Raw genomic sequence first — 25,498 nt, 5'->3', positions numbered from 1 at the left:
ACGGCCACAGGGCTCTGAGCCCATCCCAGGTCACTCTCTCAGGGCTCTCAGGGACCTCTCGGGCTATCGGGGTGCCAGGGGGACCTCAGGGCCTTGTGAAGTCTCAGGGCTCCCTGGGGTTATCCCAAGGTCTCGGGGTGCTGACAGGGCTCTGCGACGTCCCCAGGATGAGTGCTGTCCCCAGGTCCCGGCTTCCACCCCGGGGATGCCTCAGGACCCTGCCAGGCCTTGGGGGGGCCCCCACGAGCCCCACGCGCATCCCGGGCTCCCCAGAAGCTCTCTATTGAGCCGGGGGTCCCAAAGGCTCCCCCCGAGCCCCTCCCGGAGCCCCGCAGCGCCGGGCCGGCCCCCGGCGGCCCCGGTTGTGGCGGGGGCGGAGCGGGGCGGGGAGGCGGCGGCGGAAGCGGGCGGCGGCGGCGGCGATGGCGCTGCGGAGCCCCGGGCGGCGGCGGGCGGCGATGCCGGGATAAGGCGGGCGGCCATGGCGCAGGGAGCCGGCCCGGGGCTGCGGCTGCTCCCGGTGCTCCTGCAGCTCCCGGGGCTCCTGCAGCTCCTGGGGCTCCCCGCCGCTCACGGCAACAGCACCGGCTCCGGTGAGTCCGGGTGGCTGGGGGATTGATTGCTCGGCCGTGCGCTGTCCGCTCCCGTGTCCCCGGGTGGGAAGGAGGAGGAGGAGGAGAGGGGGGAGGCCTCCCCTCCCCGGGGACCCTGCGGTTGTCGTGTGTCCTTCTGCTCTGCTCTGTCCCCCCGGGACCACCGGGGGTGTCCCCAGCCCCGCGGATGTCACCGTGTCTGTGGGGAGAAAGCAAAGTTTGTCCGGAGGCACCAAGGCGAGAAATGCTGCCGTGTCCCCGGTGCTCACCGAGGTGGCCCTCGTGTCTGCGTTGGCCCTTTGGCCAGGAGGAGGCTTGGGGTGTGCGGTGTGGGGACAGGGATGGGGACAGGGACAGGGACGTGACTGATGGAGATGGCACCTGGCCCATGGAAGCCCCAGGGCTGCCTTCCCTGGACAGGGGAAGGGTGCCGGGAGGTCGAGGGTCCTGAGGAAAATCAGCCAAATGTTGTTTTGCAGTGGGCAGAAGCTTCTGTCCGCAGCACAGACCTGAGGGAAGTCCCTCAGCTCGGTACCAGAGGTTGCTTTGAGCTGTTTAGCGCTGCGATCTGTGGAGTAATTTGTTGCTCGGGAGCTCTATGAATTGTCCTCTATGCTCTAGCAGAGCAGTGCTTCGTTCCGGCTGTACCAGGTGCTGCGGAGCAGCAAGAGATCGATCTCTTTCCTGGGGAGATCAGGGCCTGAACCCAGGTAAACTTGCCACCGTGTGCGGTGGTAGCTGTGGTGTTGCTTCTCAGGTGAGTTTAATTCCACTGTGTCGAGGCAGATGGGCAGGAGCAGGCACCCAGGTGGGCTGGAAGAGGGTTTGGCAGTGAGCAGAGCAGTGGGCAGCTCTTTGTGGTGGCGTGCCCGGGGCTCCCATCATGTGTATGGCAGAGGCTGTGCTGGCTGGGGGCCGTACCCCATCCTCTGGAGATGCCACCAGGCATTGCAGTGTTGGGAAAATGTTGGGAGGTTGTTCAGATGCTTCGGCGTGCTGTGGAGGCAAGTTGGTGCTGACTGCGGTTATCAGCTGCTGGTGGTGATTATCATGTTGTACTTCCTCATAGTCTGTGAAGCATGTGGGCTGCTCCGGGAAGCCTATGAGGCCAAGGTGAGATGTCCTTTTACCCTCGGCCCACCCTCTTCTGGCATCCTGCTAGCTGGGTTTCCAGCCCAGAGGAAAGCTACCCTGTATTTGAGGCGTGTTGTTAGGTTTTTCTTGGCGTCATCCTGTCGGCTGGGAGAAATGCCACGTTAGGATTAGATCTGAGAGCTGGTAAAGATGAGGTCTGCCCCAGAGGAGTGAGGTGACCTTCTTTTGGAACATGTAAATATGGGATTTTGACATGGACTAAAGAAATAGGGTTTCTGTTACATTATACATGGCAAAACAAAAAAAAAAAACCCTGCCACATAGCCATTTCTTGTCTTGACTGGCCACTGTTGGTGTAGCTTTACACAGGCATTTTCATAGACCCTTTATGAACCTTTAGAGCTGCTCCTTGGCCTGAGCTCTGCACAGGGTTGAGCCAGCTGCCTTTGGAAGCAGTGGCTCTTCTGAAACTCCAGAGACACTTGCTTTGAAACTTGGGACCTCACGTTGTTTGTGGGAAGCTCTGAAACCAACGGTCAACATATTATGGCTAAAAGTAGAATGAGATAATCTTTGGATGAGCAAATCCAAGCTGTTGCAAGTGGTTCTTTATTTTGAAATTCAAAGAACGCATCTCCTCTCTGCATCTGTGGTTCTGCTATGTTTTGTTTGTTTTCTTAAAACCGCTTTTGTTTTTTTGCTTAATACATTTGAAACTTGCTTTTAGGAGGCCATGTCTTGTGGAGACCTGTCTTTCTGTCTACTAATATTTGGTTTTATCCACGTGTAGCATTTCCTTGTCAACCCAAGGCTGAGGGTGAAGTGGGAATCAATTCATCTCATTTCCTGGGTGCAGCTCTTGTGTGCCCAGCATAGCAAGCCTGAGAGCAGGAGCATGGATAGATTGTCTCCAAGAGAAACCACGTGTGGTTGGACTTTGTGCATGCTGCTGTCACGCTGGCTCAGCCCTGGCTCTTGTGCTAACCTGGGAGCTGTCACAGGCTGTGCTGAGGCGGAGCAGGTCTGCAGACCTTCCCTGGGTGCTGTGCTTGACCTCGCTCATTGTAATTGACTGCTCCTTAATAAAAAGCACTGCTGATTGCTTGACTTCTTAGTTTTACAGCCTGCCAGCCCTCTCCTCCCCCAAAACCTCGCACATAATTCTTCAGCTGCTGTGGCCTTTTGAGGGCGAGGACCTGCTGGTGGGTGCTGGCTGCAGCTTGTTGGCCATGCAGAGCCTGGCCACCAGCAGGGGTGGAACAGCTTCTGTCAAGGTCAGGCACCAGCAGGACGGCGTATCCCTGCTCAGGTTGTCCTACTCCACCTGTTCCTTTGAGCAGGGCCACGGCAACCCCTGCCTTATCACTCCTATCTGTGTCTCCCCTTATCCCAAGCACCACTGAAATGAACGCGCTGTGTGCATGCAGAGAGCAACTAGGTGCAGAGAAGCCACACTGATTAAAGACCTCTCTCTTCTGTAGTTCCTTAAATACAGCTGGGTTTACAGCAGATCTCAGCCAATTCCTGTCTTGTCATCTGCAAGTGGGCTTTGTGCTGTCCCATCCTGGCTCACCTTTCCCTCTGTGCCTGGAGCCCTGTGTGGGCTCTGCCTGCAGGACCCCGTGGCGTGAGGCTGGGGCAGGAAGGTACCTGTGGTGTTCTGCCAGCGTGCCCTTTCCCTTGTGGAGTAAATTCTCCCATCGGCTTGTGCTTTGACAGCAGTGAAAGCTGCGTGGCTGGTATTTCTTGCTTTCCTGTTTCCTCCTTTCTGTTGGGTTTGCAATCTGCCTCGAGGCTTTAGCTTGGTAATTTGCCAGGAAATTAAACCCATCATTACTGTTCCTGTCTCTTTGCAGTGCCTTGTGTTCAGGCTAGCTTGCGTCCTGCTTTGGGGCATGAATTGTATTTCCTGCTAGGATTAGTTTCCTCTTGGCACAAAGTATGTCCCAAGGCTCTGCTCCTGCCTGGGGAGTGTTCTTCCTCTTTTTCTGGCACCTTACTTAAACTCGGTTGGGTCCTGTGTGTTTCCACATGACCCCGAGCAGCATTAGATGAAGACGGGCTGAACAATTCTTGCTGCTTTATTTTCTGATCAAAGCGGTGGATGTGAATCTGAAAGCTACAAGCTTCTCCCCACTCCAGAGAATTCTAGCATAGAAAAGGAGCAGCTGGGAGGTCTTGGTAGAGATGTGTGGGCACGTTCTTCTACTCCTCTTGCCGAGTGTGAAGAACCTTGTTTTCTGGTGGGCAGAATAGCTCTGGCTCTGCCCTCTCACCACAGTTTTGCCCTTTTCCCAACCCTTGTGTGATGTTTTTCTTCTGTCCCTGAGTTGTAATCTGGTTGTTTTCTTGCTAACAGTGACACCAATACAGTTTTGCAGGTGAAATTATCTGCAGGCTAGGGGTGATCTGTAAGCATAGCTGGGCAGAGGGATGATTGAAGACCTAGGTAGTCCTCTGACGCGTTCACTAAAAAACTGTTGTCCTGTTGCATGACCAAGCCTACCCTAGGGCTGGTAACACTATTCAGGCAGCCTTTCTTCCAGGTAGGAAGATCTTTAGGGTTTGTAAGGTACATCTCTGAAAGCCAAGTGCAGTTTGCAGCATGTAAGTTTTTGTCACATTGCATGTTGCAGGAGGACAGCATGTGGCACAGTGCATGTGTCCTGAGCCTGTGAGGACTGATAACATCAGCCCACGTGCTCAACAGAAACCTATGAAGACAGCTCTTGCCTAGAAACTGCAGCCAAATTCCCTGTGTGGAGCACAGAGCACCCTGTGCTACCTGCACCCGCCTCGTCCTACCCTGTCCACCTGCTGTGTGTGGTTTGCCTAAGGTGCTGGGACTGGGCTGCTGCCTGCTCTGCCATGCTTTCCTTGCCACCAGCTTTTCCTCCTGACCTTTTCCTCCTCCTCAGTGTCTCAGGTGTTCTGTCATCTTCAGAGCATGTTTTGTGGAGCATGGTTAAGGTTCCTCCAGTGCTGTCTGGCTGTAGGGGACAGTTTTGTGGTAGGGATCTGTGCAGTTCTGGCTGCTCAATCTCATCTCATTCCTCCTCAGGAGGAGTGCAGTGGATCACTGAGTATCTAGAGGAATTGGGCTGAGAGATTAAGGACACAAAGGGCTTCTCTCCAGTTACCTTAAAACTCCTGTGTGCGTCTGTGGGTGGCTGTAGCTCTGCAACCTGCTCCCAGCAGCCACCCCAGCAGCTGCTTTGCTCTCTCCCTTTCAGACTCCCTGTACGTCTCCGAGTACTTCTCTCAGAGTGCGCAGAAGTTGTCCTTCTACAGCTGGTATGGGAATGCCAAGGTCTTCCACTTCCACGTGCCAGAAGATACTGTGCTGCTTCGCTGGCTTCTGCAAGCGTCCAGGGGGAAAGAACCGGAGTGTACCAGCATGGAGGTCACAGTGTATGTATGTCCCTGTGCCACTGCTTGCACATGTGGGATTTCTTGTCTTTCCCTTGTCCTTGTTGCTCATGCAGTTGTTTCTCTGTAGGAGGCTGTGAATTTGTTGCAGCAGACAATTCCTTAGTGTTGCACTAACACCAAATCTGTGTTTTTTAAATGTGTAGAAGCATTTCATGTTACCAGTGGATCAAAGTGCTATCAAATATTATGTCTAAGAAACATGTCTAAAAATGCTGGAGAGAGCTTCACAGTGAGGCTGTTGTTGCTGTTCATAACCAAAGGTGTTCCTGGACCTTTCTGTGTCTGTTGATCCTGTGCGTGGTGCTGTGCATAGATGTGGCAGAACTGCAAAGGGCCTGAGAGGATGCAAAACGTTTGAAGGTGGACAAATTCCCCAGTACAAAGGAGCTGGAGAGACTAGAAATAGTATATTGAAGGATGCAGCCTGTGTATGGAGCACAGATAAGAGAGGAATGCCTAATCCTGCTGACACGACAAAACAAGATTTGAAGACATGAAGATGGAGCTTTCAGTGACATCAAAATAAATTTTGCTTAAAACAGTTCCTGAATTGTCGGAGGATTTGAGATCAAACAGGTTGAGACTTTGAGCTGTATTTCATGAGGGTACTAAGCTTCCTGGGCAGGTGGTTCCCTGAGAGGTGCTTTGGACTCTCAGAGACCTTACATGGCTAGGACCTACTCCACAGGGGGTTGCTGCAGCTTGTTGAAGTTTCATCCGCTCCAAAAGCAACTGAAGTTTGCTGCACCAACTGGCTTGCACATTACCTAGTCTGTTCTGGGCACAGATAAGTGCTCTGTTGCTCCTGAGCAGCCTGAAACAGGTGATCTGTGTGTTTTCTGCATCCCAGAAAGCTTTCTAGTAGTTTCGGGGTGTGAGGGACAAGACAACAGTGAAACAATAACCTGAGAAATGACTGTGAAGGTCAGTTTAGCTAAGCTCAAACAGATTAATGACAAATAACCTGTCATGCTTGCTTGCTGGACCTGTTGTTGTTCATTGTTCTGTTGTAGTGCTCTAGTAGTCCCAAAAAGGAGCAAATTGAATGCCAAACTGGCTGTCTAAATATCCCATGCTTTACTTAGCTCCCGGCTTTTCTCATATTTCAAACTCTGAGCTACTCATCTTAAAGCAGAGGTGCTTGTGTTCTAAAGTCAGTCATATAGGCATTGCTTGGTATCTTTTTAGACTGTCTGCCCTCCTTAATGGAGGAAATAGGAAAGATGCAGATCTCTTCTATAAAAAGAAAGCTCTTAATTGACGATTTAGCCTAGCTGGCTATAGGGGGAATTTGCTGATGGTTATAAAAGGAAAAAAGTAGTAGTTTTGTGACTGGGGCTTAACCTAAGCGTGTGTTATGGAAATGTTCTTTCAGGCTTGATGGAACGATGTAAATCCTTGTCTTAATAAGCAGTCAAGTTAAACTAATCTCTAAATAAATCCAAGATAAGGTAATACCAGCCAGTCCTCACCAGATGAAAATGATAGCTCTGTGCTCCACTTGAATATGTGGCTTCTTTCCAGCCTGCAGCCTCTCTGATCTCAGGCCAACCTGGGTGGCCGCTGACGAATTTGTATCCCAGTTTACCTTGCAGGTGTATATACCTCCCTCGATTTACTTGCATTCTGGTTTCTCTTGCAGGCACTTTCGCTATGGAGCCCCTCCTGTAATAAATCCACTGGGCACTCAATTTCCTGCAAATGCGACTGTCCATCCTTCCTACAACATAAGCATCACTCTGAGCAGTGCAGTGCAAAACACCACTTTTGTGAACGTTACAAGCCCTGCTGCAGGAGACTGGTTCATTGCTGCACATCTCCCTGAGGCTGCTGGCAGAATTGAAGTGAAGGTAAGGGCTCTGGTGAGCATCTCGGACAGCCAGCATACTCTGTCCGGTGTCTCTTGCCACAGCTGACCAGTCTGTTCTCCCCTCCTGCAGGGCTTCTCCACTCCCTGCACCTATATGTTTCAGGCAGATATGTTTGTGCTTAGACTCGCTGATATGCCTGTTCTGGAGCCTGGTGCTGCCATGCCACAAACTATCATCTCACCTGCTAAGCCTCTGCATGTCAAGTGAGTGAGAGCAGCGGCTGGAAGCACTTGGGGCCGTAGGTATGGGGTCAGATTTCCCACTGATGCTGTTTAGGGTAAGCCACTGTTGTTTCCATGCTGGGCTGGACTATGCCCTGGAGTTTGGGGGTCTCTGAGTCTGTTTAACAAGCTCCCTGCATCAGGGTGGTAGGTTTGTGGGCAGCACACAAGAGGGCCCTTCTCTGACTCTTTGCAGGCAGACGTAGAGGGCTAAGGCAGAAATCTGGTAGTTCTTAGAGACCCTTCCCCTGGGAAAGATTTTCACAACACAAATCAGGGCAATCTAGTTCTTACCACAATGCCCGTGGGAATCTGTGGTGGGTTGTGGCTGGTCTGTGTTCAGAGTACAAGCTGTGCAAGTTGCTGGTTGCTTCTCCTGCAGGGTCTTTGTTCCCAAGTACACTGCCAGGATGTGGTTTGAGCTGCGAAGCTGCGTGACAAGTGAGCAGAAGGCATGCTCTGTGCGGGTAGTGCTGGGCTCAATCACGCTGCCACAGTCCTTCCAGAAGATCATCACCTGCACAGGGAATGTGAACTGCAGCCTGGGCCTGGATTCACTCCCCTGGGAAAAGTGGTTGCAGATCATGGTGGAGAGTCTTGGCACTGCCAATGCCAGTGTGTCCATGGAGATGCTGACTTCTTTCACAGGTGGGTTTCCATTTTCTCTACCCCTATGGGAGGGAGCAGCAAGAACTTTGTGTCTGCTATGTCTCTCTCAGGCCTTTGGTTGGCTGGCTGTGATGTCCTATGTTTTAGGTTTTCCCAGCGTGCTGGTTGCCTGGGCATAACCTTGAGGGCTGAGATCTAGTTGTTGCTTTAGTATCAAAAGTGTAGGCTCTAATACTCATCCAAGAAGAGTACTCCCTGGACCTTCCTATTCTGGAAATGCCTGTGCCAGGATCTCTGAAGCAATGGCATTTTCCAAAGGCTGTGACCAGCTTAAACTCTGGTGAGGAGAATAGTTTTGGGTAGATGCACTAGACTGTATTGATACACTGACGATTGGCCATAAGCAGACTACAGACAGGAAGTCATCTCACAGAGGTTTCCTTGGGGCAAGATCTTGGGTTGTAAGGAGATGTCTCAATTTTGCACACCTCAGGAGGTCACGGGGTCCTTGTGGCTGTGATAGGCACTTGTAACATGACAGTCATCCCTGCCTGGCTGTTGGGAGTCTTGCAAGTTCACCAACTAGGCATAGTTTTGAAAATATTCTGCTAGGGCTTCTGCTATCATTTCCTCAAAGCAGAGCCTCATCTGTTATGCTCGAGGGCCTGGCACTGGCATCTGAAGTGTGAGGGGGGACACACAGCAGCACCAGAGGCATTAGAGTCTCTGGGAGCTACAGACAGGCTCCAGCAAGTCTCAAATGTCACATTTGGCTCCAGTTACTATGATTTCATGGTTTGTGCCTTTAGCTGTTATTGGGTTAATTTATCTCTTTTGCCTAGCCTTGTATGCCCAGGTCTGGGAAACTACTACAGCCTTTCATGCAGCCAGTGGTTATGGGACAGTTAAGTGCTGTGCTCAGTTGTTGGTTAGTGAATACTCCCTGGCTGCTGGGCACGTTGTTGTGATGCTGTGCGTAATCCCTTCTTCTGTTCCTCTGCTTGCCAGCTGCTTCTCTGCAGCTCCAGGGTGTTGCCACCCACTGTACCATTCGCCTGGCTTTTGTCAGAGCCCCACGTTGTGAATGCTGATGTTAGAGTTTCCCCTGTAAAGATGATAACAAATACTGAAGTGTCTGAAGCAGCTGAAATACCCCCACAGTTTGTGCTGTCGCTTGCAGGTCTGAAGTTCCTGGGGCCCTGCCTGGTTGAGGTGCTGATCCTGGTTCTTCTGACTCCTCTCCTTTTTTTTTTTCCTTTACAGACTGTAGGCCGGGAAGTACCAGTTCATTTCTTAACTTCAGCCTAAACCAGAGCCAAGCTGGTTCTGGACCAGGTAGCACAGGAACAGCAGGGAGCCCCACTCAGTCTACAGGAATGGCTTTACGCAACACATCTGAGCAGAGGAGCTTCTGTCTGCAGAATCAGCCCGTTGTTCGGGAGGACCTGGATGTGGTGTCTGTGCGGTACAGGCTCCTGAATGGTCCCGCTGTGCCCGTGTACTTCATCTCCCCAACCCTGCTTCTCCTCAACTTGAAAACTGGCATGGACAGCGGGGGTTCCCTTGTGGTGAATCTCCTGCTTAACAAGGTGCAGTAGCTTTATTGGTGTGATGGTCTTCTCTTTGCAGTGCTTGTCTCTGCCCCTGTTCCTGGGCGGGTTTGTCAACAAATTCCAGGGGTTGTAGGTACCAGCAGTACTATTTTCCTTTCTTCTGTTGTTGTTGTCTCTTCACAAAGCCCTCTGAACCTGTTCTAGCCACTTCCATGATGTTCTTCCTGTTTGTCAGTTCCAAATGAAATGCCACAGCTTGCTGGCATGTGGTGGCAGCACTGAAAAGGAGAGGAAACAGAAAATAACTGCATTTCCATCTCTTCTGTGGGAACCTAGAGCCTTGCCACCAAGAGAGGAGGCTCTTCAGGGAAACCCAGGGATGTTTCTGTCTGATTCACTGATTCCCATCACTTTGGTGGCACCAAAGAATCATTTTACCTGAAAGTGTGACTGTGATGTTTGTCACAAGGGCTAGTTAGTGCCTTCCCAAGGGCTGATGTCCTGCTGCCTCTGTTTGCTGTCACCATGTGCTCATACTGAAGCGATGCCCTAGTGTAAATGTCCTGGCTGGGCGGCATTTCCACCCATGCAGTCTCCCTGAGAGACTCTCTTCCTGTGCCTTTCAGCAAAGGCACAATGCAGTGATGGTGCAGAGCGAGGTGAATGCAGGTCTGCCCAGAAAGAGTTGGTGAATTGGTGGATGACCTTGGTCTGCAGCAGTTAATATCACCTGCTGCTCCCGTAGGACACAGGCAGTGTGGGAGATAAATTGTGCAGGGGGAAGGCATCGAGGTGCTCTCACATGGCATATCTTATTTTTTCTTGCACAGACATCTCTGAGCCAGGCCAATGCCACTGTGGTAGCGTGTCTGAGTGCTGCTTCGCCGGTGCTGTCCCTCAATACCACGCAGAAGTGCAGTACAGGTATGAGAGCCACTGACACCTGCTGCCAGCTCAGCTACGCTGCCTTGGGACTTTGATTTTAGACCTCATGACCTCAAATTGACTCGGGTCCTTTCTAGATTGTCTTTGGGAAGCTGATTTTGGCACAAGCCCTCCTGAGGCCTTCATTACTCAGTTCCAGTACGTGCCCTGGGGTGCAGGTGCTAGTCTGGAACTAGGAGTTAGCCTCCATCAAAGGAAGGCCTGGTTAGCACCTAGCTCTCTTCCAGCCTTGTTGGCAGGTTTGGGGATGGTCAAGGCTTTGCTGGTGTGCAGAGAAGCCGAACTCTGCACTGGAGGACTAAATAAGCAAACAGGCTGGCCCAGCTGCCTTGTGTAGCTGATCTCAGCTTGGAATTGCTGCAGGCCCTTCTCCCCAAGTCCTGGTGTATCACAGCAACTTCTTGTCTTTAAGCTTTTTTCCAGGGCTACCCTCTGAGTGTGAGCACGTCCTCTGCAGAAGCGATGGTGATTGTCCTGTACCCCCAGACAGACGACTGGTTCCTTTCCTTGCAGCTCATCTGCACAAAGGGCCAGGGGTGAGTCTGCTGTGTTGCATGGCTTTGAGGCTGGTTTGGAGCACTCTACCTTGCTGCCTTTGACTAACATAAGCAAAAGCAAACGCCTGTTGTCACTGTCTTGCCTTCTGTCGTGGGCTCATCTCACGTGGTAGCAGTGAAGCCATGGCTACAGAGGGGGAGGAGGTGGGTGGCAGTACTGTCTTGCTCTCTTGTGGGACCTCAAGCAGCTTGTCTGGTGCTGAGCTGGCGTGTCTCACACTGACTGCACGTGGGTGGTGGAGCCTGCCTGGGTGAGCTTACCCAGATGTATTTTGAGGTGATAAATTGGAAAGAGCTGTGCTATAAATGGAAATGCTGCTGTTACTTCTTCAAGGAGGCTTTGAAATGTGTTCAGTTCTACTCGTAGTCCAGCGGTTCGCCTTCCAGGTGATTCATCTCTGTAAGGGGCTCAGCATGCTCTAGGAAGTGGTGCTGGCAACTGCTGGGCCTGACTACTAGTCATGGGTATCTGAGCCTCTTACGGGAGTCTGGGGAAGAGCTGAGGCCTGTCTGCACGTCGCTTTGGCAGAGTGGAGAGGGAGTCGACTCTGCTCTTATCTCTTGGGAGCAATGAAGCAGATCCACTGTGGGCTGTGGTGTGAGGGATCCCTGTGCCAAAATAGCAGAGAATTTGTGTGTGTGAGAGTGGCTGGGGGTAGGGCACTGTGAGGCCAGGCTCTTTCAGACCCCTGGAGCAGAGCGCTCCCTTGGCACACGGCTGCCCAGAAGGACCAGGGTACCAAGACAGTCTGCTTTCATTGCAGTGAATGTAACACCGCAGAAGCCAAAGTGACCATCATAGCATACCTCACCCCCTGCTTCAATGACTGTGGGCCATACGGACAGTGCAGTCTACTGAGAAGACACGGCTACCTCTATGCAGGCTGCAGCTGTAAAGCTGGTGAGTGCATTTTCCTAGGAGGCTTTGCCATCCTCCCCAAGGGGAGGCCACGTTTTTCCATGCTGCTGTTTAGACAAGAGGGAAGAGGGTCTGCCACAGCTGTTAGGAATGTCCTGGAGTCACAGCGCTTGCCCACAGTGCCCTCTTTGGGCAGCATCCTGATTCCCCTGAGGAGTTCTGGGAAGCACAGAGCACCCCAGGGGAAATGGTGAATCAGGCTGAGGACAGCTTTCTGCTGAAAGGTCACTTCCAGCTTTGAGTCCCCCAGGGCTTGGGGAGGTGCTTCTGAGCATCCCCAGTGAGATCTGAATACCTGCAGGGCTGCCTGAAAGCACCTGCATCAGAGCATGTGCCTTGCAGGGCAGCTTATTATGTAGTGCCCTGATACAGGACGTGATGAGGCTGGGCTGGCAGTCGCTGTCCATGCTTTGTCTCATGCTATCTCAAGAGCAAGCACGCAAGACAACCCTTAGACTTGGAAGTGCCACTGGAGGAGGAACATTGGTGTCAGATGCTAATATAATAATGAGATAAGAAGACTGGGCAGGAGTCACTAGTGTAGGGAAGATGATAGCTGTGCTGTGCTTGGATGGATACTTGCATCTGTTTTTAGCAGAAGGACAAGGCAAAATATGGTTCACTGCTGCTTTGGACCTGATCCAGCATGTCCTTGCTGTCTGCTGCAGTTCTGCTACTAGGCTAGGACTGCAATGGAGAGCAACATCCTAATTTCCTCAAGGGGTGCCAGGTCCTGGGAAGCACACAGCACCCCAGGGGAAATGAGGAATCAGGCTGAGGACAGCTTTCTGCTGAATCACTTGGAGCAAAATGCCCCAGCTGCATATTCATGACCCAGAAATAAACTGAAGAGAACAGCCTCCTGTGGGCTCTGCAGTGAGAGCAGGGAGAAAGGGACAGAGCTGCTGGGCTTGTTTCTAGCGGCACCGTAATGGGATGGGTGCAACTCTTAACTCCGCTCTGACTGCGGAGCCTGCATGTACCCGGGCTGCCCTGTGACTGACCTCTTCTCCCCAAAAGCAGGGCATGGGCATTCTAACTCTGAATAAAAATAATAAATAAATAAATAAAGCTTAGTTTATAGAAGACTGTCAGCTCAGTCCTTGGACAGCAGGCTAAGAATTGACCCCAGTATCAAGCCCAGAGCTTTGCATTGTTCTCTGGGAAATTCTTTAGGCCATAAACACAGCTTGCAGCCAGGAAACTTCCAGCTAAAGGTAAGAAAACAATTTTTCTCCCATCAGAGTTGTTCACCTTTGCACAATATCCATGTCTCTGTCTTGGGGAATTTTCAAAACTCGGGTGGACAAGGCCCACAGCAACCTGATCTGGCTTTGCAGTCTGCCCTGGGAGCAGGAGGCAGGACAGGATGGCTTCCTTAATGTTGTGGAACACTTTCCTCCCTGGTTCCTGGGATCTGTAGGGTTCTTCCCCTGCAGTATCTTGTACCCAGCTTGCAGCAGAGAGCATCCTAAGCATTTGAGCCTCAAATGCTTGATTTATCACCAGAAAGTAGCATGTGTGTTGAGTTACTATAGAGAAGAAAAGTACCAGTCTAGACAGACCTGTGTAGAACAGCCCCTGCCACATGGGAATAACCTGGGGAATGTCCTTGGAACAGCTGCTGGGCTCTGCTGGGGTTTCCCCAAGACTTAGTAGCATGGGCCAACCACTTTCCAAAGCAGAGCGTGCAGTGAGTAGCGAGCATCCTGAGAACAGGAGCGTGCGTGGCTGATGGAGCAGATCAGTAAGAAGGGCTATGGCAGCAGGGCTCATTAGCCAGCAACTGCAAACAGCAGAGCTATTAAAGCCAGCTGCTCAGTATAAACACTGCGTGAGTCCTGGGTGAAATGGAGGTCAATGGGTAAGCTGCCAGAGATGCTGGGCTTGTGATGGGCTCCCAGTGGGGGCGGGTGGGTTTGTCCTTCCTCCTCCTAACATGCTGCCTCCTAGAGCAAAGGAGAGGAGGCCCAGGGATAGTCCTGGGGAGCTACTGCTGCTTCTGAGGGGTCCCAGGCTCCTGCTGGATGCTGCAGGCAGGCCACATGAGATCCACACAGGCCTCTCTGCTCTGCAGGTTGGAGCGGGTGGAGCTGCACGGATGACACCAAGGCCCAGTCAGTTGGTGCGCAGAACCTGGCCACCCTCCTGCTCACGCTGAGTAACCTCATGTTCCTGCCAGCAATAGCAGTTGCTGTCTATCGCTACTACCTGGTGGAGGCCTCTGTCTACACCTACACCATGTTCTTCTCCACGGTAGGGATCGTCTTTTGTCAGGTCCCCTGCCAGCTCCCTGTTTGCAGCAGGCAGGATCCCCTTCCCGATGCTTTGGGCTAAAATCACTGGTGGAGCTGTCCATGCTCAAGCTCCACAAGGAGCTTCTAGAATTATCAAACAAGCACTTCCATGGACATGTCCTGCCCCTTCAGAGTTTGACAGGAGTGTTATTTTCATTGAGTTTTCCTACCCACGCTGCAGGTGCTCGTATTTGGGGGTGGGACCCCTGGGAGCTGAGATGGGGTTGGAGCATTCTGCTGAAGGTTACTGTCCCAAGAGACCTCAGCTGCTGCTAGGAGAGCTGCTATCAGTCTGCACCCTCCAGCTTTTTTCTGGACTGTGCTGTCTTTTTCTGTAACACTGTGCTGGTTTGGTGAAGCTTCCTGGAGATGCTGTCAGGAGGGATCTTGGCTACCATGGGCTGAGATTACTCCTGCTTCTCCTTTCCAGAAAGCTGAGTGGTGCTGCTGAGTTCATGTTAGCCTTTGGTTTTGTTCCTGGTTCTAGTTCTACCACGCATGTGACCAGCCAGGTGTTGCTGTGATGTGCATCATGGACTACGACACCCTGCAGTACTGTGACTTCTTGGGCTCTGTGGTGTCCATCTGGGTGACAATCCTGTGCATGTCTCGGGTAAAGAAGATTCTGAAATACGTGAGTGTCAGACCTTTATTGCTCCTGCACTGCAGGGCCAGGCATGAGCCAGCCGAGACACAGGTGGCCGTGCTGCACCCTCTTGTGGCAGCACTTTAATAAGACAGTGCATACAGCAGATCCTCCTCTGCAGCCTGCAAGATAGCCTTGCTCTCTGGATAGCCCACCTTGGTAACAAAGGCTGTTTGTCATCCACCCTAATTTTTAAACCAGAGGGTGGTTTTATCCTAGGATCTTGGATCATGAACCTGCATGCTTGTAGGGACTGTGCCTGAAAGGACTGAGGGGAAGTATTTGTGGGTCCTCTGGTTTATCCTTCTAAAGGTACTGCTCCTAAGTCATGCATGTGTGCAGGGCTGGACAGGCAGGAGATGAAGTTCTCCTTGCCTTAGGCCTTTGGCATAGCCATCTGTGCTCTAGCAGCAGATGAGCTGCTGATGTGGTGTCTCATTCCCAGGTCCTTTTCGTCTTGGGGACCCTGTTAATTGCCATGTCCCTGCAGCTGGACCGCAGAGGGGTGTGGAACATGATGGGTCCCTGCCTCTTTGCCCTCGTCATCATGATTGCAGCATGGGTAAGTAAGGGCAGCCAGACAGAACCGGCTGCCCTCTGCTCCTTTCCAGAGAATGATGGTGACAGAGCAGGCCCCACTTACCAGAACACTGACACATGGGAGCTGATCTCCTTGAAGCACCCTGGTGGACAGAGCACAGGGCAAGGTGCCTTTGGTCCCTCCAATAACTGAGAAATCCCCTGCTTATGGGTCTCAGCATAGTCTGGCTGCTGCAGCTCCAGTTCACAGAATGGGTGGGGGTGGAAGGGACCTCTGAAGATCATCTAGTCCAACCCCCCCACAGAGCAGGGTCACCTAGAGCACCTTGTGCAGGATGGCACCCAGGTGGGTTATGAATATCTCTGGAGAAGGAGACTGTACATCCTCTCTGGGCAATGTGTCCCTGTGCTCTGTCACCCTCCCAGTAAAGAAATGCCCCCTCATATTGAGCCAGAACCTCCTGTGCTTCAGTTTGTGCCCATTGCCTCTTGTCCTGTCACTGGGCACAACTGAAAAGAGACTGGCTCCATCCTCTCAACACCTTCCCTCAGATATTTGTGTACATTAATGAGGTCTCCCCTCATTTCAGTGCACACCAGCAGCTGGAGAGTCCTGCCAGAGTGGCTGGCTGTTGCCTGTGCCCTGGAACGGTGGCATCAGCATTGCCCTCTGCATGCGGGGCTTTGATGCCATAGCTGGGTATGGGGGGTCTGGCACACAAGGGATGGGCCCAAGATAAGGGGAGGCAGAAGTTTTACAGAGGCAGCTGTGAGGACTGTTTAACAGATGTTCCTGGGTCAGGCAGTGCTGTGTGTTTCTTCTGCATAAGCTTCTAGTTGCTTTAACCCTTTTGTGCTCTCACACCTCTAGGTTTACCAGGGAGTAAAGCGCAGACACTGCTACCCCTCCTCATGGAAGCGCTGGGTTTTCTACCTCCTACCAGGGATCACCTTGGCTTTCATCGCCATCTCAGTATATGCATTCATGGAAACCAATGAGAACTATTACTACACCCACAGCATCTGGCACGTGCTGGTGGCTGGCAGTGTAGCTTTCCTGCTTCCGCCTCGGGACAAGCATAAGAAGCCCTGGGCTTGGTCGCAGAAACTCACTTGTCGCTATCAGATCTGCCAGAATGACCGTGAGGAGCTCTATGCTGTCACCTGAACTGCTTGTTGCCAGGTCACAGAGGTGAAGGGCTGGTAAGGTTGCTCTTTGCCAGGCCAGGGCTGCCCCTCTGTAGCACGTTGGCAATCTTGTTATGTGCTCATTCACCGGCTGGGACAGCGCAGTAGCTGGACTGGGTTTAAACATGAAGACAGCGAGCTTGTCTTTTGAAGGCAAGTTTGAGATCCCCTACACTTTTCTGCTGGGATGGGGCAGGCTCTTTGTGGTTCTAAATTGAGGAATAGTCTCCCCACCACCTCCTCCGTGGCCTTGGAGGAAATTGTCAACTCTTATTCCCCTCCTACCCGATCCATGAGGACTGGGCTCAGCCCACACTGCACTGGAGCCACGGGCTGCTGTGCTTTTCCCTGGACTCACTCTCTTAGCAGAGGGCTGTGGGACAGGGATTTCCCATGTCATCTTGCAATCAAAATTTGCTTTGTCAAGAGAAGAACAGATTTCTTCTGCACCTGACCTGGAGGCAAATGCATTTGAGTGCCCTTGGTGCTGAAGGGGGGGAGGGAGGTAGCTGAATTCAGCACACACAGGGGCCTTGATTGCTGTCTCCCATGTGGGTCTGGAGCCCTCTCTTTGTGAAACAGGTGGTGCTGCTCTTATGTAGGCTGGTTTCTGGAAATGATGAATGAGACCTGAATTTGGGCCCTGGATTCAGGATCAGACTTGTCAGGAATGTGGAAAAAAACATGTGCAAGAGGCATCAGTAGCGTCTACCTGATAACTGTGAAACTCACAGCTGTGCAGGGTTTAGTCTAAATTTTTCTTTGTCCCTCTTGGTTCATCCAGAAGGAACTAGGCTGCTGTAATGTTCCCCTTCCTCTCTTTGTGTTCAGGTATTCGCTGTCTGACTTCCTTTTGTGGGTTCAGCAGCTCTGCCCAGCCAACATAAGTGGCAGAATCTCTCAGGACTCCATCAAGGTTGGTGATGTGCTGTGGCATTTCACTTGCAAGTTAAGTTAGTAACACTGCCCCCACCTCCGGCACCTTTGGGCAGCAACAGTTCACTCTATGGCTGTGTTTGGTTGGGATCAACCTGGGCAGAGCTGGAATCCAGGGCCCTAGCGCAGCTCCAGCCTGAAGGCATGCCCCAGTCTTGCAATAGTCTGAGCACAGTATGGCCTTACGGCAAGTTTGTTAACGTGTGCTTCAAACCTACTCAGCACCTTTCCTGTGCTTTGCGTACAGCATCACATCGGAGCTGTGCAAACCCTGTGCTCAACCGGTTGTGGCTCTGAGGCTGGATGTGCTGTGGAGCCACAGCTGGTCTGAGGCTGTTGGGACTGTCCCAGTCCAGCCAGGAGCATCTCCCTGGGCTCCCAAGATGGTTGTAGTCTCCTTGGGAGCATCTGTCTTGCTTTAGCCTTACTGGAGGGCACTTGGACATCGGAAAGCAAGGACAGAAACACAGAATTGGCAACCAGGAAATAGTCTTTGCCCATCCTTATTATGTAGTTAAGGGCTCAAATACATGGTTCCCTGCCTGTTTATTCCAATTGTGGCAGATGGCTAAGGAAGAACAGCTTTGGCCAGTACAGAGCTCTCCTTCCTATGCTAGAGATGCTAATGTTCCACATCCAGCCATGTGCTTTTGGTACAGCCTTTGGTTCAATTCTATGTGCAAGCTGGCTAATTTCCACAAAATTGTGATCCCAGTAATTGGTGCACATCCTCCTCCTCTGGGATCAAAATGATGGCAAACACTATGTATGTGGCATTAAGGTGACAGCTGACATAAGCATTTTGGTGCTCCTTTCTAGTGTGCATGCTGCTCAGAGCTGGTCTGCAGTCAGACCTCTTCCTTTTGGAAGGAAAGAGCTATTAATGAAGGATGATGCTTCCTAGTTTATAGGAATCAGGGTTATTTCTTTGCCTTGAAAAATGTCCAGCATTCTCCTCAGCTCTGTACTTTAACCTCTTTTCATAGCTAACCTAGCCTCTGCCTAATTAATCTGCCTGTTAATCCAACCTCTGCCTTTGCACTGGAGGAGGGATAACCCCGGGCAGCATGACATACTAGAGGCCACCCAGCTGGAAAGCAGCTTGGCAGAAAAGGTACTAAGAGTGCTGGTAGACACCAAGTAGAACAAGAGTCAGCAATGTGCCCTTGCTGCAAAGAACACTAATGGTACCCTTGGCTGCATCAGGGAAAGTACTGCCAGCACGTCAAGGGCCTGCACCTGGCCACACCTGGAGTGCTGTGTCCAGTCCTGGGCCCACCAGTACAAGAGAGACCTGGACATACTGGGAAAATCAAATGTAGGGCCACAGGGATGATGAAGGGACTGGAGCACCTCTCCTGTGAGGAGAGGCTGCGAGAGCTGGGACTGCTCAGCCTGGAGAAGAGGCTCAGGGGGATCTCACCGATGCCTGCACATCCCTGAAGGCAGGGTGCACAGAGCATGGAGCCAGGCCCTGCTCAGCGGTGCCCAGGGCCAGGCCTAGAGATCTCCCAAAGCTGCCTAGACATGGACCAGGGTCCCCTACTCGGGATGGCCCTGTGAGGGCACGGGGGGGAAGGTGGTAGCGCAGATGGGCTCAGGGTGGCCTTCAGCCTCCGCCATGCTGTGAAAGTGAAGTTTTTCTTCAGTGCCAGCCTGCAGGGTCTCAAGGCCACATCTTGCCCATCTCCTTCACCGTCTGCCACTCATATACAAAAAAGGTGAGCAGGCAGCAGTGGCCCACACCCAGCCGCAGGCTCATTCTCCAGTGTGTTCCTGCCCATCACCCGGGGCTGTTGGATGGCCCAGACCCGTCCCTGCTGTCCCTCAGGGCACAAGGATGAGCTCTCCGTGGTGAGGTCTCAGCCGCTCGCCCTGTCCCTGCATTTTGTTTCACAGCTTTCGGACAGGGGCCGGGATGCCAGCAGCATGGCTCTCACCCTTGGTTTTATCCCCTGGGGGTGGAGGACTTAGCACTCCCTCCTTAGTCCCAATTTTACTGCTTTTAGGCACTTTTTGCCCTCTCAGCGTGTTGTGGGCTGAGCACGTGGGTGGGCAGCAGCCGCACCTTCACAACTGCGGCCTCAGTGCCTTGCTGCCGTGTTAGCCGGGGTGCTGCCTCAACTCGTTAAAGCAATAATTCCTCATCAGGCCTTTTCCTTTATGGCTTTCAATGCTGTGAAGCTTCAGGTGAAGAAACGCCTGGACCTCCGTCGTCGTCGTTGTCCGGTCGCTGAAGTTCTGCCCTCGCTCCCCTGTGTCGCTTTGGGTCGTGATGCAGAACCGTGCTGTGGGCCTGGGGGAAGGGCTTCCTGTCGGTTGTTAATTATTAATTTGTGTTACGGTTATTGTTAATTTGTGTTAATTATTTCGGGTTAAAATCCGAGGAAACCCCTGCGTCTGAACGGAACGGTTACGTGTTCGCTGTTAACACCCGGGATTATTTTGTACGGCCGATTTTAAAGCTTCCGATTTTATAACTGAATAAAGGGAGAGGTGTTTAATAAACGGCTAAGCAGCGGCTTTGTGCAGTGTGTGGGGGAGGAGACAGCGAAGCGGGCCGCTGCGTGTCCCTTCCCGGCCGCCATCTGCAGCTCGGCTCCGACCTCCGGGGGGCGGCCCGTGGCGGTGCCGTGTGTGCCGGGGGCGGCCATGCCGCTGCACCGCTTCCCCCCGCGGCTGTGGCCGGCGCTGCGGCTCCGCCAGGGGCTGTGCTCGCGGCTGCCGGCGCACTGCCTGCGGGCGCTGCAGGAGGACGAGGCGCCCGCCGCCCCCGTGCACTGGCGGCCGCAGGGGGCTCGCTACCGCCGCGACCCGCGCAGCGGCGAGAGGCAGCGCCTGCAGGACGTGCCCGTGCTGCCCTTCCTGCCGCCCGCCGCGCACCGGGGGCTGTGGGGCGGCGAGGGGTGGATCCGAGGCTTCCGCTATGCCCGCAACGACAAGGTGAGGCCGGTTCCCCCCTCCCCGTACCCCCCCCTCTGTGCCCGGTGCCCCCGGCGCTGACCGGCCCCGGCCTTTTGCAGCTCTCCACGCGGCTGCCCAAGGTGTGGAAGCCGCAGCTGTTCGAGCGGCGCCTCTACAGCGAGATCCTGGACGCCACCCTCACCGTCACCGTCACCATGCGCACGCTCGACCTCATCGACCAGGCCTACGGCTTCGACTTCTACATCCTCAAGGCAAGGGCCTGGCTCGGCGTCAGGGGACGCCCGGGGAGCGTCGTCCCCCGTTACGGGTGTCCCGTGCAGTGTCTGGGTGATCTGATGGGGTTATCCGCATGCTGGTGGGCTCCTGGCTTCTCGGCTTTGCCCGTGGGTGTGTGTTCATGTTGTCAGTTCTCTCTCGCCAGACCCCCAAAGCAGATCTGGGCTCGAAGCTGGGGATGGATTTGAAGCGAACGATGCTGCTGCGGCTTGCACGGAGAGATCCCAACCTGCATCCCGATGACCCAGCCAGAAGAGAGGCCATTTATGATAAGTACAAGGTGGGTGCCCGACCTGCTGCTTCTGCTCTGGGGTCCGCAGCAGTGTTCACTGGTGCTCTCGACTGATAACGTCTTGTTCACTCCCTTGCAGCACAAGCTACAGTTCGTTCTCCTGTATCCAGGGTATGGGTATAGAAGACCTAAGCATCATTTGCTAGGTTTTTCCTATCTCTCTGTGGCTGCTGCTTTCTCTGTTCATCAGTGAGGCAGACAAAGATCTGTGTTTCTGTAGTGAATCTACAACAAGCACTATAAGAGCTGACACTACCAACAGCAGGGAGAATTTTTATTGATGCTGCAGTGAGGAGCCCTTACTGCCTGAGTGTGATTGTTTAATTTTATGTAGCTGATGGTAATTGCCATCCGTGGCCTGTGATCAGCCACAGAAGTGTTGGAAGGAGAGGCAGAGCAGCACACACAGTGCTGTACGCTTTGAAAAAGGGAAAAGGAGAAAGGTGAAGGGAGCTTTGCCAGAAATGAGATGAGCAAGGGGACAGTGCTTGAGGCTTGTCTGCAGTAGTGTTCCTGCTGGAGGAAAGGTGTTTGTGGGAGTGGGGTGAAGAGGGGACTTGCATGTTCCTCACCTGGAGAGACTACAGCACCTGTTTCTCCTTTTGTCACAGGAATTCGTGATTCCAGAAGAGGAGGCTGAATGGGTTGGCTTGAGTTTAGAAGAAGCAATAGAAAAACAGAGGCTCCTAGAAAAAAAGGTGAGTTTCTGAGGCAGTGCTGTCCTGTGAGCACAGAGGTGTCTTAGCTGCATCATGCTGTGCATCCAGCTGATCTCAGTATCCTGAGCACTCATCACCGATGGAAGTAGTGCTCCAAAACCCCTGAGAAGCCACTTGAGCCCCGTTAAATTTGGGTGCCCAAAACAGTGCTGGGTTAAAGTGCTTTGTAATATCAGATCCTCCCCCGTCTAGGCATTTCTGTCGCTTAGTGTGAGGCTTGCTGCTGCCTAGGTTCAGTCTAAATAGTTTAACCTCCATTTTCTTTCAGGACCCTGTCCCACTCTTCAAGGTGTACGCTGAAGAACTTGTCAACCAACTGAAAGAAAAGGCACTTCAGAAGCAATGAAGAAATCTTCAGCACAAACTCCCAGCTACAGATGGAGCTGTGGGGTTCAGTGAGCCTTCTGCCTGAGCCACGCTTGTGTAGAAGAGGCCCCACAATGAGCACACCCAGGAGCGTGTTGCAGTTACCAACATCTAACAAGCAGCCTAGTGTCAGTGAGGAATTGTGCCTGTTGGCTGAGGAAATTATTTCTGTCCTGTGGCCTCTGAAAGCATTCTTGTGAGACTGACCTGATGTGGTGGTTCTGCCCATGCAGTACTTGACTGCGTGTGATCCTGAGCTAAAATTAAATATGCATTTTAAGGAATATCGGTGGACTTTACTCTGATCCTCACTGGTCTTTGTGTGTTGCAGAGACCACGAGATGTAGTGGTGGTTTTTCTTAGATCAGTCCACAGCTCTCTTGTGCGGAGAAGAGATGATGGTGCCCCAAAAGCGTGACCCCAAACCACAATGAGAGAAACGAGCAGTGCTTGTCTGGCTTATTTTCCACTGAAATGTAAAACTACAGGGGAGCAGAAATTCCCAATATTTATTCTGTCTTGAAAATTAGGAGAGTGCTGCAGAGGGCATTGCTGGGTAGGCATAAAGCCTTCGTAGGGCTGGGAGTGAGGGAGATTGTTTGGGTGAATGTGACTGAAGTGTTTTGTGAAGACTTCTTTGCTGCTTTTGGAGACTGGGAATGGGTTGGAGCCCTCACAAGGGGTATCTGAGCCAGCAGCTGAGTGTGCCACAGCTGTGCAGCTGGTCAGGGGCTGCCACACTGGGGCTGTGCTGACTCTAAATGGGAGTAGGGGACAAATTGGGTGGTAAAAATGGGTGTTGCCAGCCTGGTTGCATGTCCCAGCTCTGGGGAGTCAAGGTTCCTAAGAGGAAACTTGCACAGAAGGTCACATTTGCCTAATTAATGATTTCTTGGCTAGGCCACCACAATGACATTTACTTATCTTCTCGCTCTTCTGCAACTGAGCCGAGTGGGAAGCTGCTGCCCAGCTCCTCAGGGACCCTGACACTCTGCCCTCATTAGAGATAATTAGCTGGGACGAGTTCTTCATTGACAGCTCTGCTCATCATTAGGGCTAGCACAGCTCATGCATTTTAATGCAGCTCTGAGCAAAGCTCCAGACAGTGGCTCTGTCCCAGCTCCCCCTCCATAGCTGTGCTGGAACGTGACAGTTCTGTGCCTGCAGTGCTGCAGTTGGCCCATGCCTGGATCCTGGTGCCCTGTTGATGCCCTCAGTGCCTCACAGCTCCTCAGTGAGGGGGCTGTCTGGGGTGGCTGGAGAGATGATGATCAGCCCCTCCTTTTTGGGGGCTGGATTTTAGTTATGTAAAATTATTTTTCAGTTCTGTGGTGCCCATACCCCTCAGGGGAGAGCTTTGGCCATATGTCCTCCCCAGCTGCAGTGCTGGTATTGCCTGTCCTTGAGCTACCTTTGCTCCTCAGTGCTTATCATGTCTGCCCGTTATGCGGGATTTGCAGTTTTAGGAAGGCTTGGTAGGCGATGAGGAAGCACAGGGGTGGTGGGAGATTTTGGCCAAATGTGGGGGAGAGTTCCTGTCCCATTAGGGCAGGGCTAACAGGCTCTGCAAAAGCGCAGTAGGAGCTTCAGGAGCTTCTCTGCAGAGGACATGGCTAATCCTGCCTTCTCTCCCTGACTTCTGATTCGGATCCTTCCATTCTCTCTTCCTTTCTTTGCTGTGAAACCCTCTCCTTGCTCCTTTCCCTATACCCATGCTTGATGTCACCTGGAGCTTCTCCCAAAGAACTTGTGTGTCCTTCTCCTGTGGCTGGGCCCATTATGGGAACATATTCCATGTCTGCTTACTCTGGTTTGACTTCTGGAGGGAACAGCAGAGCTGCACCAGCAACAGCAAAGCTGATCCTGGTGGGGGAGGCTGGGGCCACCATGCCCGTGTGTTCAGCCAGGACTGAGGGTTAGAGGGTTACTGCAAATCAGCTTTGCTTTGGAGATAACACTCCTGACGTGAGGGAGGCTGGAAACTCATTGCTTGTGGAGCAGGGATGGTGCTGCAGTTTCACAGAAAACAAGGTGAGTGCTTACACAGCCAGTCGTGCAGGGCTGGCTCGCCCTTCTGCTAGGCAAGGCAGGGAGCCCATGTCCATCTTTTGGGGTAGTCTGAGCAGCGACACTCCCAGTCAGGTCACCTTGAGGTGGAGGAACAGCTCAGAGCCTGACCACAGGTCCAAAAACTTGCTGGAAGTTAATGCCGTGTTCCTTAACCAACTTGGCCACTTAAATTCATGAATTAAACAGTATTTCACTTGTAAATTCCCAGCAGACCCATCTGAACTCAAACAAGTAATATTTTGGGAGCATTAACAAAAACACCATACCCCTGCTTTTCACATGGGTGAAAAGGTGAGCCTGCATTTTCATTTACTCCAAAATGAGAGCCTTAAAGCCGCGTGGTGGTACTGCAGAGGGTATGACTTCTAGCGGTGCTGTGAATCATCATAAACCTGGCATCAGCGAACGTGAGAATTCAGCCCAAAAGTCATCCCCCATCCTATGGCATTTATCAAGAAAAGGAGAGATTTAGAAACTCTCTAGGCAATTCCAGAAAATACCTTTCAAATATTGCTGTTGTGTTTGCTTAGAAATCAACAGAACTGACTTCCCACCAGAAAGCTGAACGTAGGGGTCAAGATGGCCTGGAGGGATCAGATCACACCTTGCGCTGCCCACAAGGGTTGCAGGGACCCTGGAGCTGGGCTGGTGCCAGCAGGACATAGGAAAAGGGCCCCATGGGCAGCAGCAAGGGAAACTCCGGTGGGGCAGAAGGAAAAATTCTTCCCCAAGAGGAGTAGAGCAGTGGTGCAGCTCTGAGACAGTCTGGAGAGCTGGCAGCATCTCCATCACTGGAGATTCTCAGAGCAGCACAAGGCCCTGAGCAACGTGCTCTGGCTTTGCAGACAGCCCGGCTCAGAGCAGGAGGTTGGGCTGGAGACCTCCAGAGGTCCTTCCAACCTAATTTTTTCTGTGATTCAGTTCCTAGGAGCTAATCCACCTTGTGAAGCTCCCTGTAAAACAATCACCGGCTTGAAGAGGGGGGATCAGTAACAAACTGAAGAAAACCACCCAGCACCTACTGTTTGGGGAGGAGGAGCCCGGTTTGGGCAGCAGGAGAGCAAGTCAAATAGCCCGGCTCATTATCTGGCATATGAGCAGCCACCAGACTGCCTGAAATTCCTGCAGTCACAGGCTGCGCTCCCTCTTCCCCTCATCCACGCAAGGAAGAAGCTCCTGGGCAGAGCCACCGCCTCCAGGAGTGGCTGCAGGCGTGCTGGGCAGGATGGAGCCGTCGGCCACACACAGGTTTGCTGGAGCCCTGGGCGGTGGCTGGTGGACGGGCTGGATCTGTGCGAGCAGAGCCCAAGCCCTGGGGATGCCTTTGGGCTGCCAGCCTGGAGCCCATGCCCGGCAGAAGGCCCTGGCAGCTCTCCCCCTGTCGCTGTTTTCCCCGTCCTGATGGTTTCTGACTCGCTGCTTGTCCTGGCCAGCAGCCCCAGCCCAGG

The 25,498-nt window shown here is 52.7% G+C and overlaps 2 protein-coding genes across 3 annotated transcripts; both read left to right on the top strand.

Annotated features, from left to right (window-relative positions):
* Positions 1-377: 377 nt before the first annotated feature.
* Positions 378-19,917, top strand: PGAP6 (post-GPI attachment to proteins 6). Of its 2 annotated transcripts, none has more exons than XM_027468993.3 (13): positions 378-593; positions 4,922-5,099; positions 6,763-6,970; positions 7,061-7,194; positions 7,595-7,860; positions 9,085-9,410; positions 10,205-10,298; positions 10,732-10,855; positions 11,641-11,777; positions 13,873-14,051; positions 14,580-14,705; positions 15,184-15,300; positions 16,150-19,917. In XM_027468993.3, the coding sequence occupies exons 1-13, from the start codon at positions 482-484 to the stop codon at positions 16,444-16,446; spliced, it is 2,298 nt and encodes a 765-aa protein (XP_027324794.2). In that variant the 5' UTR covers positions 378-481; the 3' UTR covers positions 16,447-19,917. The 2 variants fall into 2 exon arrangements, with proteins under 2 accessions (XP_027324794.2, XP_012963140.4); XM_013107686.5 differs by having other exon boundaries at positions 14,580-14,726.
* Positions 19,918-19,998: 81 nt separating this feature from the next.
* MRPL28 (mitochondrial ribosomal protein L28) lies at positions 19,999-22,264 on the top strand. Its single transcript, XM_027468996.3, has 5 exons — positions 19,999-20,345; positions 20,426-20,578; positions 20,749-20,883; positions 21,507-21,593; positions 21,883-22,264. The coding sequence occupies exons 1-5, from the start codon at positions 20,055-20,057 to the stop codon at positions 21,958-21,960; spliced, it is 744 nt and encodes a 247-aa protein (XP_027324797.1). The 5' UTR covers positions 19,999-20,054; the 3' UTR covers positions 21,961-22,264.
* Positions 22,265-25,498: the final 3,234 nt, after the last annotated feature.

The sequence above is a fragment of the Anas platyrhynchos genome, chromosome 15, assembly GCF_047663525.1.
Source record: "Anas platyrhynchos isolate ZD024472 breed Pekin duck chromosome 15, IASCAAS_PekinDuck_T2T, whole genome shotgun sequence".
NCBI lineage: Eukaryota > Metazoa > Chordata > Aves > Anseriformes > Anatidae > Anas > Anas platyrhynchos.
This window is presented reverse-complemented; position numbering and strand designations above follow the sequence as displayed.